The sequence below is a fragment of the Triticum dicoccoides genome, chromosome 3A (assembly GCF_002162155.2).
Source record: "Triticum dicoccoides isolate Atlit2015 ecotype Zavitan chromosome 3A, WEW_v2.0, whole genome shotgun sequence".
In the NCBI taxonomy this organism is placed as follows: Eukaryota; Viridiplantae; Streptophyta; class Magnoliopsida; order Poales; family Poaceae; genus Triticum; species Triticum dicoccoides.
In genome coordinates this window covers 223,408,217-223,426,233 of record NC_041384.1, presented here as the reverse complement: position 1 = coordinate 223,426,233, position 18,017 = coordinate 223,408,217, and the positions used below count along the sequence as shown (strand labels likewise).

The 18,017-nt window shown below is 41.0% G+C and overlaps 1 protein-coding gene across 6 annotated transcripts; it reads left to right on the top strand.

The window, feature by feature from the left end:
• The first annotated feature begins 2,612 nt into the window (after positions 1-2,612).
• Positions 2,613-17,742, top strand: LOC119267948 (putative aconitate hydratase, cytoplasmic). Of its 6 annotated transcripts, none has more exons than XM_037549409.1 (20): positions 2,613-2,897; positions 9,789-9,890; positions 10,127-10,287; positions 10,368-10,460; positions 10,615-10,800; positions 10,902-11,063; positions 11,273-11,417; positions 11,510-11,652; positions 14,285-14,341; positions 14,433-14,512; positions 14,724-14,799; positions 14,904-15,089; positions 15,207-15,274; positions 15,391-15,509; positions 15,580-15,704; positions 15,810-15,908; positions 16,167-16,646; positions 16,863-16,961; positions 17,056-17,298; positions 17,493-17,742. In XM_037549409.1, exons 1-20 carry the CDS (start codon positions 2,735-2,737, stop codon positions 17,553-17,555), a joined length of 2,850 nt encoding a protein of 949 aa, XP_037405306.1. In that variant the 5' UTR covers positions 2,613-2,734; the 3' UTR covers positions 17,556-17,742. The 6 variants fall into 6 exon arrangements, with proteins under 6 accessions (XP_037405306.1, XP_037405304.1, XP_037405303.1 ...); XM_037549407.1 differs by lacking the exon at positions 2,613-2,897 and adding an exon at positions 8,266-8,757 and having other exon boundaries at positions 14,904-15,002; XM_037549406.1 differs by lacking the exon at positions 2,613-2,897 and adding an exon at positions 8,266-8,757.
• The last annotated feature ends 275 nt before the right edge of the window (positions 17,743-18,017 follow it).

Here is an 18,017-nt window from a genome sequence, read left to right as displayed (position 1 = left end):
TACCGGCGCAGGGCTTCGCCTAAGCACTATGACGATATGACTGAGGTGTGTAACTGTGGAGGGGGCACCACACACGGCTAAGAGAAGACTTGGTGTGTCTTTGGGGTGCCCCCTCCCACGTATAAAAAGGGGGGAGGAGAGGAGGCCGGGCCAAGGGGGGTGCACCAAAGGGGGAGTCCTACTTGGACTCCTGGTCCAAGTAGGATTCGGCCCCCCTTTCCTTTCCGGAGAAGGGGGAAGGGGAAAGAGGTGGAGGAGAAGAAGAAAAGGGGGGCCGCCCCCCAACCCTAGTCCAATTCGGTTTGGGCTTGGGGGGCGTGCCTCCACCTGGCCGTCGCCTCCTCTCTCCACTAGGGCCCATGAAGGCCCATTAACCCCCCCCCCCTGGAGGGTTCCGGTAACCTCCCGGTACTCCGGAAAATGTCTGAACCTTTCTGAAACCATTCTGGTGTCCAAACATAACCTTCCAATATATCAATCTTTACGTCTCGACCATTTCGAGACTCCTCGTCATGTCCGTGATCTCATCCGGGACTTTGAACAAACTTCGGTTCATCAAATCACACAACTCATAATACAAATCGTCATCGAACGTTAACCGTGCATACCCTACGGGTTCGAGAACTATGTAGACATGACCGAGACACATCTCCGGTCAATAACCAATAGCGGAACCTGGATACTCATACTGGCTCCTACATATTCTACGAAGATCTTTATCGGTCAAGCTGCATAACAACATACGTTGTTCCCTTTGTCATCGGTATGTTACTTGCCCGAGATTCGACCGTCGGTATCATCATACCTAGTTCAATCTCGTTACCGGCAAGTCTCTTTACTCGTTCCGTAATACATCATCCCGTAACTAACTCATTAGTCACATTGCTTGCAAAGCTTATAGTGATGTGCATTACCGAGAGGGCCCAGAGATACCTCTCCGATACTCGGAGTGACAAATCCTAATCTTGATCTATGCCAACTCAACAAACACCATTGGAGACACATGTAGAGCATCTTTCTAATCACCCACTTACGTTATGACGTTTGATAACACACAAGGTGTTCCTCCGGTATTCGGGAGTTGCATAATCTCATAGTCAGAGGAACATGTATATGTCATGAAGAAAGCAATATCAATAAAACTAAACGATCATAATGCTAAACTAACGGATGGGTCTTGTCCATCACATCATTCTTTAATGATGTGATCCCGTTCATCAAATGACAACACATGTCTATGGTCAGGAAACTTAACCATCTTTGATTAACGAGCTAGTCAAGTAGAGGCATACTAGGGACACTCTGTTTGTCTATGTATTCACACATGTACTAAGTTTCCGGTTAATACAATTCTAGCATGAGTAATAAACATTTATCATGATATAAGGGAATATAAATAACAACTTTATTATTGTTTCTAGGGCATATTTCCTTCAATTTTTACTTTGGTAAACCATTTGTTTTTTGGTATGTACCATAAAAATCAGAATTCAAAACTGTATGAAAAGTTCATACCATACCGAAATCATAAACCATAAACACCATAAAATTGGTTCGGTTTGGTTCATTTTCCGGATTTGGTTTTTAAAATGCACAGGGTGACCCACCGCTGTGATAGCCGCTACAGGGTTGGGTTTGATTCGGCTCGAAGTAGAGGAGGCCTACGTACATGGGGTCGTTTAAAATGGAGTTGAAGTCGTTCCAGGCACCATGGAGGCCTGGAGAGGCAGTCCGCCGGGAGACATATAGGCGACCTTGATCCGACTATACTGGATGGAATTGGGATTTGGGACGTACAAAAAATCTAGCCAGATATGCCCTTGGCGAGGAGGTACGTACATCATATGGAAGTCCTAATCTCCGCTTCCTACATACAGACCCAGTTCATCGTTATGTGGATCTGCTTTTAAATCTTAATCGTCAATCTTTATGATTACAAAATCAACGGATGCAAAGGGGCGCATCGAGTCCTCCTTTTGATATTATTAGATGAAGATGTAATATCATGTAGATCTATTTTTAAATCTCAACCGTCAATCTTTATGATTAACACAAAATCAACGGGTGTAAAAGGATGACGTATGGAGAACTATAAAAGTTTTATTCTTTTAATATTAAACTAAATATATTAGGTATAGGTTAGCTGAATTTCCCAGATGAGCACAAATACGGAGTAGCAGGCTTGAACTCAGTTCGGTGGGATGTCCCGGTAAACCGTTAATGGTGACCGGAATACATGGCAATCCATCTCACGCGGAAGCTAATATGCTGTTTCTGTAGCGTGAGCAATCAAATCACGTAGGACCATCAGACCTTTATCATCGCTGGTCCACGACTCCACGTACGAGAGAGGGAGAGAGAGAGAGAGAGATTGTACTGTTTGTGGCGAAGCAGCACCCCACGAGGTAAACGGTGAGATAGTTTAATGGACTGAGCGAGCGTGCATCGTCTCCATTGGCTGCTCTTCGGATCTACTCCTAGATCCGATCGGCCAGCAGAAAATGACTTCCACTTCAAGAAAAAAAAAAGACTAGCATACAATGCCCCCTATCCAACTCACGTGACACGTCCAGTTGTCCTCAGATAATTGGGTGCAAGTGGCAATATATTAGTAGCTTTGGGGTTGGAGGTAGCTCGTGGCCATGCACCATTTTCATTAAACTATTGCTAGTACATAGCTAGTCCCATCGGCAGATCCTTCTCCCTCCAGCTCCGTTCTGCCTCCGCCGATCTTATGCTCCTTGCCCGCACCGCGGCCAGGCGCCTCACGCTCACGCGGCCGTGCGGGTGGTCATCGGCGTGTGTCGTCTCGCGGACAGACGCCGGAACGACGGCTGGTGCGCCGCCGTGCCGGCCGTCCATCGAGCGATTTTTCCTGCGCAAGATGGCCGACGCAGGTGCGTGCGCGTGTGGTTTCTCTCTCTCTCTCTCTCTCTCTCTCTCTCCCGTGTGTGTATTCAACTAAACTATTCATATGAGTTTGAGAAATGGAGATGGAGGATGTTTTGGTCAACTCGGTCAGCGGTATAGTAGTATAACCCAAGTGGCCAAGAAGACCCACCCCCTGCCGCTGCAGTTTCTTCTCAAGCGGCTAACCATCGCTCTCCGTTGGAAATTACCACACTTCTCGTGTTCTCCGGCCATTGCAAGCTCGAGCGGAGCTTGGCAAACAGCACTTCAACGGCCAGGCGTATGTCGGTGGCGGCACCGAGCTCGGTGAGCACAGACCGTAGTCGGCAGTGATGGCGAGCACCTATAACTAACGTGGACGCCGTAGCCGGCCGGTGACGACCAGCTTGGTGAGCATGAACTTGGCTACGCCGCTGTTCCTCCGGCAACTTGGCATGTGTTCCTTCCAACGCCCCTTCCAGTCTTGCTAGCTCGCTCGATGAGGCAGCTACCTGATTTGGATCTGGACTTGTTGCGGAAGGCTTTCTTTTTCAGTAGGCGTGGAGCCAGGTAAAGCTTATCTACTTTTGTTCTTGGCATGGGACAGGTTTTTTTTCCTTATAAAGAAGGATTGAGGTTTCTAACTTAGCTAAGCTAAGTCACATCATGAAATAGTTACACCGTACCATTTCTGATGCAGCATTCAATAAGGGTTGTTCACTTTAGAGGTAGCTCTCTGAATTCGCTCTAGCAAGTTAGAGAATCTGGATTGTACTGCCGACACTGCTACAACTGTTCCATTTTTTGGCATTTTGAGGAATTTTAAAACTTTAACGCATGTAGACATTTTGGTTTTAAAACATGGGTCCTTATGAACTCCGTGCTTAAAATTTACGATTGTTTGATCTATACAAAAGAAAAAAAAGTCATGCACTAGAAAATTTATAGCGCCCAAAAGGTAAATGCACAATGGTTTTACTTTTTGCACAGTTTGCAAATTATTAAAATTTACCCTATAGAATCTATATCTTTGTAATTATTCCCGCGATGTACTTTTGTGAATGTCCTTTTGGAGCTTCTCAGATAAAAAACTTTGGTTAATTTTTTTAATATTTTTAAACAGGTTCATGTGTGGCCAAGAGTAAATCAGTTTTTTTTCATTCATTATTTGAGCTGCCGAATAAGTAAATAAATAAATTATGTGACCGAACCAATCATGGCATAGTATTTTGTATGTGTGCAAGCCATGTGAAAACATATTTTTCATGAGGTTTTGCATGTCCATAGTACATTTTCACATGCACACATGGAGCATTAGTTCTTTGGTAATATAATTTTAAACAATAATATAACTTTGGAAATTTTGAATATAAGTGGAGCGTTGGTGTTGTGGTGCCAAAAATGTTATCTAGCATCTATAACGGTCAACCTGAAAAAGATGGAGACTCTTGTAATATTTTTTGTGTAAAATATAGCAAATGTATACTTTTACTGGCGATACACCAATTTAATCATGTTTTGTTGCAGACTATTCAAGCACAAATGAACATTCGTAGGTCTAAAAATTGTTGGTATTTTTTGGATGAGTGTCCGTGGCTTTCAGAATCTATATGCTCCTGTTTCGTATACATTTAGAAAAAGTTTAATCAATGATTATGATGTTGCCACACGCATATGCGTGGACCACTATGCTAGTTATATATTAAGCACATAACGGTTGACCCCAAAAGAAGATAAATTTGTTAAAAAGTAAAAAAAAAAACTATAATTGTATGACCTCTTGGGTACCATCTCAATATAACTGAACTATGACCTATATATGAACTACATGTTCCAGGCAAAGGCGACCTTATATGTAATTTCATATATTTTCTAACAAGTCATTAGTGTGACACATCACTGTAAGAGCATGGACAATGTGGATCGGTTGTAAGGGTATCTCCAAGGGCATTCACCAAATCACGTACCTCATTTGTCGGGCGGGTACGTCTGGATGTTTCCGTGATGTCCCCCATTTGACCGCAAAAACACCGCTAGGAACGGTTCAAATATATGGGGAGTTTTGGGCGACCATGTCTAGACGGACAATGAAGCAAGAGTAGGAGGTGCCTCTGGAGATGCCCTAAGTGAATGGGTAGAGCCAAGTGCAATAAAACTGAAACCAGTGCAATGCTAAGCATCCTTAAGGATCTCATGCGTTAGAACTTAGGAAAGCATTTTCTAGAGTGGTTATGGAGGTCAAAACTACGTTCTACTAAAGCTTGTTTTAGGATATTTCCTCAACACTTGCATGTTGCAATATTTGGACTCCCATATAAGAGTTTTTTAGACCAGATTTTACCTGCATTGTACACACCCGTACCAACTGTTACTCATCCAAAATTATTATCACGTAAGTACTATAGTGTATTAGTAAGAGAAAAGTGCATATTTCAACTCTGAACTCACGCCCTAATTTAATTTATAACCCTCAACTCCAATATCGTGTGCAATATAACTCTAAACTCTCAAAACCGGATATGTTTCAGCCTCGTGTCCCTCAAACCAGTTTCTGGTCGGTTTTGATAGGCCTTGAAGATTTGACCGCCTAATCAGCCACCACATCACCAGAATTAGTCCAAAAATATTAAAGGGTCCAGAAAAATTTGAAATCTTTCCCAAAAAAGAGCAATACCATGCGGATAATTCAAGGAAAGTTTGAAACTTTTTTCCCAAATAGAATAAAAAGTACATATTCAGGACCATTTTATTGTCAAAATGACCAAACAATTAAATTTTCCAGAATATTTTGAAAAAAATCCTTAGTCACGCTAATCATTTTGTGAAAATTTGAGCTTTTTCGCAAACGTAATAAAAATACATATCGAGGACCATGTTTGGTCAAAATTTAACGACGAAATAAACTGTCCATACAAAATTGAAAATATTCTAAAACTAAACACTGTCATGCTAATTATTCTGAGAAAGTTTGAAACTTCTTTGCCAAATAGAATTAGAAATACAACTAAAATCAAGCAAAGATGGAGAGGATATATATTTTCCTAGTATTTGTTAATCTATTTGGCAAAAAAACTCGAACTTACCCAAAATGATCAGCGTGGCAAGGCTCATTTTGGGAATGTTTTCAATTTTTTCCAGACAATTTTATATTTTGGACATTTTTTGACCAAAAATGGTCTGGGATATGCATTTTCGTTGTGTTTTTATTTTGTTTGGCAGAAACTTTTGAATTTCGCCACAATGATAAGCATGGCAGTTTTAATATTTTAAACTGTTTTCAGTTTTTTTGGACAATTTTATTTTTTTGGTTTGACCAAAAATGGTCCTAAATATGTATTTTTGTTCTATATTTCGTTTTGTTTAGCAAAACAATAATGTCCGCATGGTGGGGCTCATTTTTTTTTTAGGTTTTTCAATTTGTTCTGGACACTTTCATTTTTTGGGTCAAATATTAATGATATGGCGGCTTACTAGTCGGTCAAGTCTTCAATACATGTCAAAACCTTCCAGAAAGTTGGAGTTCAGAGTTTAGAGTTGTAATATAAATTGTATTGGAGTTCAGGATTATAAAGGCGTGATTTCAGGACAGGAGCATTTGCTTCTTGGGTGTATATACACTCTATGGAAATATTAGTAATTACTAAAAAGTCAAAAAAATCTGAAAATATTTTTGAAACTAACTTGGCCTTCCATTGTACTCGTAAAAGAAATTGCACGAAAGATAAAACCCTATTGACTTCAGGGGAAAATAAAAATGGAAGTTTAGACAAAAAAGTGTGAATAGTGACTTGTATATAACAATACTTTTTGCCCTAAAGTCAACGATGGGCTTTTATTCGCGAAAACGATATATAGTAGTGCCAAAAAGACAATTTTATTCAAAGAAACTTTTGACTTTTTTTAATTTTTAATTACTTTTCCAATATCAGGTGTATACACACTTATGAGCCAAAGGGCATTTATCCGTGAGTTCAATGTTGAAATAAGCACTTTTTCTGAATAAAACTGCAATTTTATTAATTAGAAATAACGGTTACATTGTCAATAAGAAAAAGTGCAATATCATTCATGGGCTCCTTAGACCAACCCCTAGTGACGGAAAATTTCGCTGGCATAGCAATTTCAGGAATTACCTTATTTGCTTCCCTATTACAATGTTCAAATCTAATAATAGGAAAATCACAAGCCAAAAAATAGCAATCATCGAAAACTATAGTTGTCCTCCTGCCAAGTGTCCTCCACTCTCCATTGTCCCAATCACTTCCGTACTGTCCGAGTTAACAAGACGATGGCAACCAGGTTGAAATAAGCACTTCTTTCTAGGGAAATACACAGGAGCTCCTGGGTGCTGCACACCTCTATACTAATATTAATCGCAAAAAAAACCAAAAAAAAAGAAATTTGGGGATATCAAACCTGGGTTGTCAATCGACTCCCGTGCGAAGTTTCATGAAAAAAAATACTAGAACATATCCGTGATGAAGGAAATACTGTCCGAACAAAAAATCCATTCAAACAGTTTTTTTCTATACATAAAAAATTTCTGTCTTTTTTTGCCACGAATACGTTTCCTTGTATTTTTTAAACGAAATTACACACAGGAGTAGATCGGAAAGTCAGGTTTTATATTACAAAATATTGATTTTTTTTTCAAATTTTTCGATATTTTTTGAATTTAATGTTCGCACAGGGGTGCAGAGCACCCGGAGTGCTACGAATCTGCTTCCCTTCTTTCTACCAGTAATAGAACTATTATATAGACAGTTATATTACAAGGCAAGGGAGAATATCTGGTACTCCCACCTCTAGGGTGCTCCCGGTGCTCCAAACTCGGTAGCACATTTTTATATGTTCGAAAAAATCTGAAAAAAAAATCTAGTGTATCAACGTATGTTGTAAAAAAAATTCAAATCAAAATTCAAAACATTGCTCAAGATACAAAAATGACAAAATGACATCAATTGATAATGGGCCAAATCTAAAGCCCATCTTATGTTGTGTACTATTTACCGTCGAATTTGTCATTTATGTTTCTCAAACTATGTTTTGAATTTTGATTTTAAATTTTGTGACAACATACATTGATGTTGTGTATATGTGCTGGATTTTTTTCAGAATTTTTCAAACATTTAAAAATGTGCTACCGAGTTTTGATCGAATGGCTGTCACGTACGTACCAGTAGCCGGTCGATGAGGAATAATACCTCGTGTGGCACTCATGCCGCGTACAAATTCGTGCATGTAGATGTTGCACATGGGTTCTTCCATTAGTTTGCTTCGTTTTTAATCTTCCCTTATTTTCGTTTGCCGCGACGGCCGGCCGGACGGGGACGGCTTTGCTTGCCGCCGGCCGTGTGTTTGCTGGATGTTTGCTCCCTCCAACTTGCATTTCTCTACTGGCTACGGTGCTTGTACTGGCCCCACACACTTGCCTTCAATCACAGTAGATTATTCCCTCCAATAATTCCTCCTCCACTGATTGGCCATTACGACTCCAGTGCTCTGCCTGGTGCTTTTTCTCGGGCAAATCCCCCATGGCGTCCACGGCTGGACTCCAAACTTCCCACGGCCACTGGTTCAACACCACCCTCACATCCTCCCAATCCCACCTTGGCTTCCGCTCCTCCTTCCCGCGTCCTCCAGCTGGGGATTTTTTGGAGCGTTCTCCTCCTCGTTGCCGCCGACGATGCTCGCATGCGGTGGCGGCGAAGATCGTGGTGGAGAAGCTGGGGCAGGGAAGGTCTGTTGGACCTTCTCTGCCGGTGCCTGGACGAAGCCGCGATGGCTTCTTGGCGCGGCGGGGGCGTCAGCAGCCTGCTGCCGCTCCCTGTGGCAGCGCCGTGGAGGGAGCGGGTGCGGCCGCCCCAGGTACGCGCGCGAGCACCCGCTGGTCGTCGGAGCGGATGAGAGACCATGCGGGGAATGGAGATAGCTGTAGCTTTGTAGAGGTAATATACACGAAACTGTAGCTGTGGATCCCATCCGCTCGTGGCTTATCTTAGCAACGCACCGGGTTGATTGATTTTCCCCACTTGACTTTAATTGGTGTGGGAGCGGGGAGAGACGTTTGTGTCCTCGAGCTCCATGGAGTCTTTTTTTTTTCAGAAGTTCAAAAAATGAATCTTACAGTTTCAAAACATTCTGAAATTTTTGTGCATGCTCTTATAGATGTATACTACTCATGATGAAATACAATAACACGCACCAGCTAAAAAATGGCAAAGTCGTTGATTTTTTTATAGTGAACATTACATATACCGTTCATTGCTTTTAAAATCACGATTTTTTCCTTTTTGTGTACCTTGCTTGTTAACATATTTCGTTATGAAAATTTACACATGTAGTATACCACAATGTGGATTCTTTTCTCAAAAAATTCGAAACTATAGAATATAATTTTTGAAGAGGCTCACTCACACTCGAGCTACAAAAGGCATTTATGGGGAGCGGGGGACTACTGCGCTATATATGGTTCGGTGGAGTATATGCTACTCTCTCCGTTCAAAAATACTTGTCATTAAAATGAATAAAAATGATGTATCTAAAACTAAAATTCATCTAGATACATCTTTTTTATTTATTTTGATGACAAGTATTTTCGGACGAAGGGAGTATCAGACTGGATGCTGCATCCGGCTACAGTGGAGCTGCGACCAGTACGCCGTGGAGCTGCAACGAACTGTGCCAAATGGTACGGCCGTTTTTTTGCTTGAACCAGAGACAATTGGTGGAGCTTCAACCAGCCGCGCCAAATGCTACAACCACCGTTGTTTTTGCTAGACACCATAGAAAGCAGAGGCTGCCCACGATCGACACATGAAGCTGCATGATGTTCAGCAATATAATAACGTTAACTATCAAGCACGTGTAAGAATCTTGTTGTTTGTGTTTGCATGCAGCAACCGATCGCTTCGCGAATACCTTGACCAGCCTCCCTAAGCCTGGTGGTGGAGAGTATGGCAAGTTCTACAGCATTCCTGCACTGAATGATCCAAAGGTAGGTAATGACTCTTTTCTGTTTTTCATTTATTTGTTCGAGTTTTCTCCTCCTCTATCAGTGCAGTTTTTATTCGTAGCAACTGAGAACGCACAATGCACGTTTGCCGGTACAACCATATTCGAATTGCATACATAATAATCATACTATTTTGCGTACGTATAGATTGCAATGATATACTCTTCATAGATTTGCAAAAAGTAATAATTCTGACAAATATCTTATATTCCGCTTTATCAGATAAGCTTCCCTACTGTATCCGCATTCTTCTAGAATCAGCCGTCCGCAACTACGATAACTTCCAAGTTACGGAGAGTGATGTCCAGAATATCATCGACTGGGAGAAGACATCCCCAAAGCTTGCCGAGATACCATTCAAGCCAGCACGGCTTGTTCTTATGGTATTGAACTGATACATCACACAAGATTAATTCCCCATGTTTTGGAATGTATTTTGCTGATGACTGCCCTTACTCTCTAGGACAACACTGGCGGCCCAGCTGTTGTAGATCTTGCAGCCATACGAGATGTGATAGCGGAGCTAGACAGTGATCCCAAAAAGATCAATCCACTGGTACACATCTGCCATCTTTGTTATCCAAAATGCTCTATCAGTTTGTTCTGTATCATAGCAAAATCACTTCAAGTAGCCAGGGATATAGAACACGTATTTTCTTTATCTTGAACTTTTTTTTTCCAATACAGATTTCTCATCTGGAGTATTGCAGGTTCCGGTGGATCTCGTCATTGATCACTCAGTGCGGGTGGATGTAGCCAAGTGTGCCGATGCATTGAAACAAAACATGGACCTGGAGTTTAGCCGCAACAAAGAGAGATTTAGTTTCTTCAAATGGGCGTCATCTGCTTTCAACAATATGCTGGTTCTGCCCCCTGGTTCTGGGATCCTTCATCAAGTAAATGATCTGGGTCCAGGGGCCAATTTCTGTACGGCTAATAAGTATCCTGTCTGACTAGCTCTTTGTACTCATATTTGGTTTTGTAACACAAATTTCAGGTCAATCTTGAGTATCTTTCCAGGGTTGTATTCAAAGCAGACGGTGTCTTGTACCCTGACAGCGTGGTTGGCACTGATTCACACACCACAATGATTAATAGTCTCGGTGTTGCAGGTTGGGGAGTGGGTGGTATCGAAGCAATGGCCGCAATGCTTGGGCAGGTAAATCTCAAGTGGAAATCGCGTGCTCTTAAGATTGATCTTCTTGTTTCGATATAATTTCTTTCTGGGACACTAGTTGTCCGCGTGCTCTTGAGATTGATCTTCCTTATTTCACTATAAGTTCAGCAATATAATAATGATAAATGTTGATTATTATTAGTTAACATTTGATTTAGCTGCATCTCACCACATGTTATTACCATATGCAGCCAATGAGCATGGTTTTACCAGGTGTGGTTGGATTCAAGCTGACCGGAAAGTTACAGGATGGTGTCACTACTACAGACCTTGCCCTTACTTTGACCCAAATGCTAAGGAAGCATGGTGTTGTTGGCAAATTTATTGAATTTTACGGTAGGCGTTCGTACTAAATAGCGACAGATAACATGTTCGTATATATTGGTCATATTTAATTAGTGTTTTCTCCTTTTTTCTATTACATTCAGGTGAGGGTGTGGGCAGCATCCCTTTGCCTGCTAGAGCCACAATCGCAAACATGACTCCGGAATATGGCGCTACCATGGGATTTTTCCCTGTAGATCAAGTGGCATTAGATTACCTCAGACTAATAGGGCGAAGTGATGAAACAGTATGTTTAACTATCTACTACTCTTAGTCTATTCCATCACATTTCTATTTGTTGATAGCTAAATAAGCATGATATAGGTGGTTAAACTGGTACCGTGAGCCAACCATAGCGCTTCTCCATTACACTACATACTAGGTTTTTTTTACAGTACCCTGGTACTCCATAGATAGAGGTGGGAGTACCAACAAAATCGCACCGTTGATTTGAGAGGGCATTTTAGACTTTTTGTCTCCTTAATTTAGGTATAATGTTGAGATATTCCCGTGATCTAATTTCCTAATCCGATCAGCTTAAAAAGAAAAGAAAAAACATTCATCTGATCAAGCGCACGCCCGCCGCCTCTGATCGTGCACAACGACGGTTGCCGGCTTGCTGCATCCTCCCGGAGGAGCCGTCCTCATGCCCTATCACGCACATGCATGAAAATCTGGCAACTTAGCCGCCGGCAACCCGTCCCTCCGGCCTCCGCTGGACCTGCGCAGTGCATGCACCTTTGTTTCTAGCGTTGTCAAGCAATCGGTTCATGTTTCCAATTCCAACAATCACATAATTACTAATAGTTGCATTATTTCACCTCATCGCGTTTTATCTCTTTTGAGATCTGATGTGATTTTGTTTTTGGGATGTGAAGAAGTCCTTCTCTATGCATCCCGTAAATCATGGCTCGGTCGCCAGCTTAAGCGCCGCCAGCATGTTGATTTTATCCCTTAATAAGTGGAGAAATAACAATCTAGTCCTAATTACCAAATTACCCTCGAAGTGGTGGTACTCCAGAAGTTTTAACGATAGTACTCCAAGGCATCTATACTGGAGTGCCAAACAATCCTGTCCATCAGATTAGAACAAATGAAGGGCTTATATTAGTTTGAGGGTACCATAAAACAACTCACATACTATAGGGCGTTTTTGGTTGGGCACTTAGGTCATTAACTAGCTATTCACACAAGAAAGCTAAAAGCTTTCGCCGTATCCAAAAGCCTAATAGTTAAAAGACATGAGTAATCTGGGGCTTGATTTTCTAGCTATTGCCAGTTTAATTTGTTACTTAGCCCATTGAGTGACCTAGAAACAAATAATTACGAAAAAGAAGAGAAGTCCATATTTCGTTCTTATTTTATGGAGAGAAGTCGAATCCATATATATTTCAGCGCTGAATTGACACGAATGTTTAAGAAATAACCCGGAACTTTAAAACCATCTAAGATATAACCCTAAGCTTTCAAAACCATGCAAATTTCAACCCTGACTCCCTCAAACGGGCTTCTGGGCAGTTTGGATGGTTTTGACCAGTTGACCGACCCAGATAGCATTCACATCAGCCGCCACGTCACCAACACACTTTTTTGACCCAAAAATAGACGTGTCGAGAAAAATTGGTCCCAAACAGTAAACTTTTTCACACACCTCAATTTTGTTTTGTTTTTTTTGCTGAGAGCAGCTCAGATGTCCAAACGAGCTGAAATTTGGCACGAACCTCATGCACTAACACCATCTTCCATGGAAAAATGCGGAATTTTTTGAAATTTTCTAGTATTTCTTTTGATTTTACTGTTCATGCGCAGGAGCAGATGAGCTCGGGAGCCATCTGGCCGCTCTTGGAAAATACATTCAGGACTGTCTTTGGCCAAAATTTGACCCAAAAATAAAAGTTTCCAAAATATTGAAGACTTTCAACAAAATGAACAATACCATGCTGATCATTCTGGGAAAGTTCCAAACTTTTTTTGTTGAAACATTTTTGCTGAACAGATTAAAAAATACAAGGAAAAAGAAATACATATTTAGGACCTTTTTTGTAAAAGATTGAGCAAAAGTAAAAGTGCCTAGAAAATTAAAATATTCTCTAACAGGAACACTACTTACCATGCTGATCATTCTATGAAAGTTTACTTTTTTCCTTTCATATTAAAAAATACAAGCAAAATACACATTGAGGACCTTTTTCGCTCAAATTTTGACAACAAATGGAAGTATCCTAGAATAAATAAAAATCTTCTCTAACAAAAACACTACCATGCTGATCAACCAGGAAAAGTTTCAAGCTTTTTGCCAAACAGATTAAAAAATACAAGGAAAATACACAGCAGGACCTTTTATGTTCAAATTTTGACCAAAAATGAAGTGTCGAGAAACAATTGAAAACATTGTATAAATGAACAGTACAGTGATGATCATTTTGGGAAAGTTTCAAACTTCTTTGCCAAACAGATAAAAATACAAGGATAATACATATTTAAGACCTTTCCTCATGACATGGCAGGTCATGTGGATGTTGACTAGGCGGGACATCTGCTCAAACCAGTCAAACTAACCAAAAACCGATTGAGCAGAGTGAGGATTAAAAGTTGCACCGTTCTGAAAGTCCAGGGTTGTAACTTAGGTGGTTTTGAAGTTTAGGGTTGTTTCTTAGACATTTGTGTCAATTTAGAGTTTAAATATGGACTTCCCTGAAGAAAAAACCCACAAAATAAAAACGATACTAGTTTATTTCCAAAGCACGACCACTTCTCCATGGAAGTCACTCAACTGCTTTTAGGTAAATAGTAAAGCACTTAAACATGGGTACTACATACTATGTATTAAGTTGGTTGCATCCTTATGCAAACTAATCAAATATTGCATTTTGATTTAGGTATCAATGATTGAAGCATATTTGCGAGCTAACAAGATGTTTGTAGACTGCAATGAGGTATGGCTTTGCCTTTGTTTTTTCATTATGATGCTCGCTTTTGAGTTTTATGTTACTCAGAATATGGACAAACTTGTGTTCATGATGGCAGCTTCAAACGGGACCAGTTTACTCTTCAGATCTTGAGCTGGACCTTACTACGGTGGAGCCTTCTGTTGCCGGCCCAAAGAGGTGTGTGGTCTTTACGACTATGTTGTTCTCATTGAGTAAATATGGAAGCTCCCAAGTTTGAGTACTCGTGCTTCAATTTGGGTGCATAGTTCCTCTCTATTTAGAGGACATTTAGTTCCTTCGATATCCTCCTTCATGTTATTTCATGATATAACTGTTCTGCTAATGGGGAGGTGCATTATGATGTATTGTTTGATTAATCAAATTGTAGGCCTCATGACCGGGTTCCTTTGAAGGAGATGAAATCTGATTGGCATACTTGCCTGGGCAATGAGGTTGGTTTCAAGGTAAGCTTTTGGTTTAGCGGCATATGGCTAATGCATGACAGGAATGAGATTAAATATCCAACATTAGTCGCCAAATACCTATAATTTCTTCAAAAACATTTCAGGGTTATGCAGTGCCTAAGGAAGAACATAATAAAATTGTGAAATTTGACTTCTATGGACAACCCGCTGAAATCACACATGGCAGTGTGGTTCTTGCAGCAGTATGCAGTTCCACAAACTCATCAAATCCTAGCGTTATGATCGGTGCTGGCCTTGTGGCAAAAAAAACATGCGAATTGGGTCTTGAGGTCTGTTCTTTCATAATGGGTTCACATCTTCTATTTGATGGATGACTTTGTTTGTGCTTCGTCTCTTCTCTTGTGGTGACAATCTGTTTTTGACTGTGCAAAAAAACTTTTCTTCAGGTGAAGCCATGGGTTAAGACAAGCCTGGCCCCTGGATCTTTGGTTGTCACCAAATACTTGGAACACAGGTATATATGTCCTTTTGCCACCCCGCGACCTTTTGAAGAAACATGGAATCATAGTTGCAACGTATAGTGTATATATGGGGAATGGCATTAAAATATGTTGTGATTTATTCATGCAGTGGCCTTCAAGAATATTTGAACCATCAAGGCTTCCATCTTGTCGGATATGGTTGTACCACTTGTATCGGCAACTCCGGCGACCTTGATAAATCTTTATCAGATGCTATTGTAGATAACGGTAATACAATGCACACTAAATATTTTTCACTGCAATGTGTTTGTACTCATGGTTTATATTATTTGGTTAGATGTTGTTGTTGTTGTTGCTGTGTTGTCGGGCAACCGTAACTATGAGGGTCGTGTGCACCCTCTAACTCGAGCTAACTACCTCGCCTCACCACCTCTTGTTGTTGCATATGCTCTTGCTGGCACCGTAAGTCCATTACATTCTCCCACCTTGATGCTCACATAGGAATAACTCCCTCTTTTCCTTCGCATGATGGTTAACTAGGGCTCATTACAAATTGTGCCGTTTTAGGTTGACATTGATTTTGAGAACGAACCTATTGGAATTGGAAAGGATGGCAAGGAGGTTTACTTCAAGGATGTATGGCCCACAAATGAAGAAATCGAGCAGGTAGTGTAACTTCAATACTCCTGCCCATGTTTTAGCTATCTTTATTCCGTAAAGTTTAACCTGATTAAAATTGATGATAAATTAATCACGCTCTAGAATATGTGTTGTAAAATTTTCTCACTCCGATTACTAATATATGAGATAAAATTCTTTGATGAAGCGAGAATAGTACCACTAAATATTTCATGGAAAAAAATATCTTGTGATGATAACTTATTAGATCCTTCATCTATAACTGAAATGCTACATGATGACTAGGTTATCAAGTCCAACGTGTTGCCGAAGATGTTCGTGGACACGTATGATTCCATCACGGAGGGCAACGATGCATGGAACAAATTAGTGGTCCCGAAAGAGACGCTCTACCCGTGGGATCCGAAATCCACCTACATCCACAAGCCAGCGTACCTGGAAAATATAACCATGACCCCGCCCGGCCCGCCCTCAGTGAAGGATGCCTACTGCCTACTAAGCCTGGGGGACAGCATCACTACCGACCACATCTCTCCCTCGGGGGTCATCAAGCCAGGAACCCCTGCCGCCAAGTATCTGCTGGAGCGCGGCGTGAAGCCTGAGAACTTCACCACATATGGCAGCCGACGTGCCAATGACGAGATCGTTGTGAGAGGGGCATTTGCCAACATTAGGATTGTGAACAAGCTTTTGGAGGGAGAGGTGGGGCCTAAAACTGTCCATGTCCCTACGGGGGAGAAGCATTACGTTTTCGACGCTGCCATGGTATGTGATCGTCTATTTTTAAAGTTGCATCAAAATTACCTGTATTTGAGTAGTTGTGGAGTCACTGAAATAATATCTAATCACCCACATTAACGCCTCGGTTCATATACAATCTATCCACCAAAAGTGTACTATTGATGTTTTGCTAAAACTGTGCACTTTTCAAAACCACTTCTTACAACTTTTTTGTTTGTCGTTGTAATTAATGCAATGCAGAAATACAAGTCGGAGGGTCATGACATGGTCATTCTTGCCGGTGATGAGTATGGAGCCGGGAGCTCGCGTGATAGTGCCGCCAAGGGGCCATTGCTCCTGGTAATCAATTCATCTCCATAGAGAGACTCTATGCCGATCCTCAATCTTGCTCAGGATGGAACTAATCAACAAGTTGTGTGGTGTTTTGGAACAGGGCGTCAAGGCAGTGATCGCTAAGGGCTTCGAGCGCATCCACCGGAGTAACTTGGTGGGGATGGGGATCATCCCTCTCCGCTTCAAGGCTGGCGAGGATGCAGATTCACTCAACCTCAGTGGGCATGAGCGTTTCACGATCGACCTCCCTGGCAAGATTACCGAGATCCGTCCAGGCCAAGATGTGATCGTTACGACACAAAATGGGAAATCCTTCACTTGCACACTTTGCATTAACACACAGGTATGTCATATCTAAGCCATAATGTAAACTGGTTGAGGCATTGATATAGTCTTCAAACTAAAATTTAGCCTCCATGTATATTTATTCATGTAACATGTTGTTAATTTTTCTAAACTTATGGCCAAACATAAAAATATGCCTCTTGCACATATTCTAAAACAACCTACATTGTCCTGTCCTTTCTTGTGATGTAGGTGGAGCTGGAATACTTTAACCATGGAGGCATCCTCCCCTACCTTATTCGCAAATTGGCATGACTGACCGATGAACTACATTTAAATTGTATTATCTATATGCAATGTCATGATTTTATTCTTTATAAATTGATTACTTGTACCCCTTGATTCCGTTTTGACTTTCATTTTTTTAACAAATTTGTGACGAAACATTTGAAAAGACAGAGTGGAGCTTCGATAATAATTAAGAGGGGACAATTTACTTGATAGTGTATTGATAATTTATTAGTGAAGACAATATGTTTGTTCGCGTATATGTTAGTTAGTTGTAATGGTGTCGTCAACAGTATATGTTAGTTTTTTTTTTGAGGAACAATATATATTAGTTAGTTGTAATGGTGTCGTGCTTGATGTTGATGCACCAACACCTCGTGTTCTTCATTTCCTGTATTAGGTGCCGTACAGAGGATGCACCAGCTCCATAGTGTTAGGAAATATGCAACTTGTATTTCCAGATGGCCATAGGCCAATATATATACATGT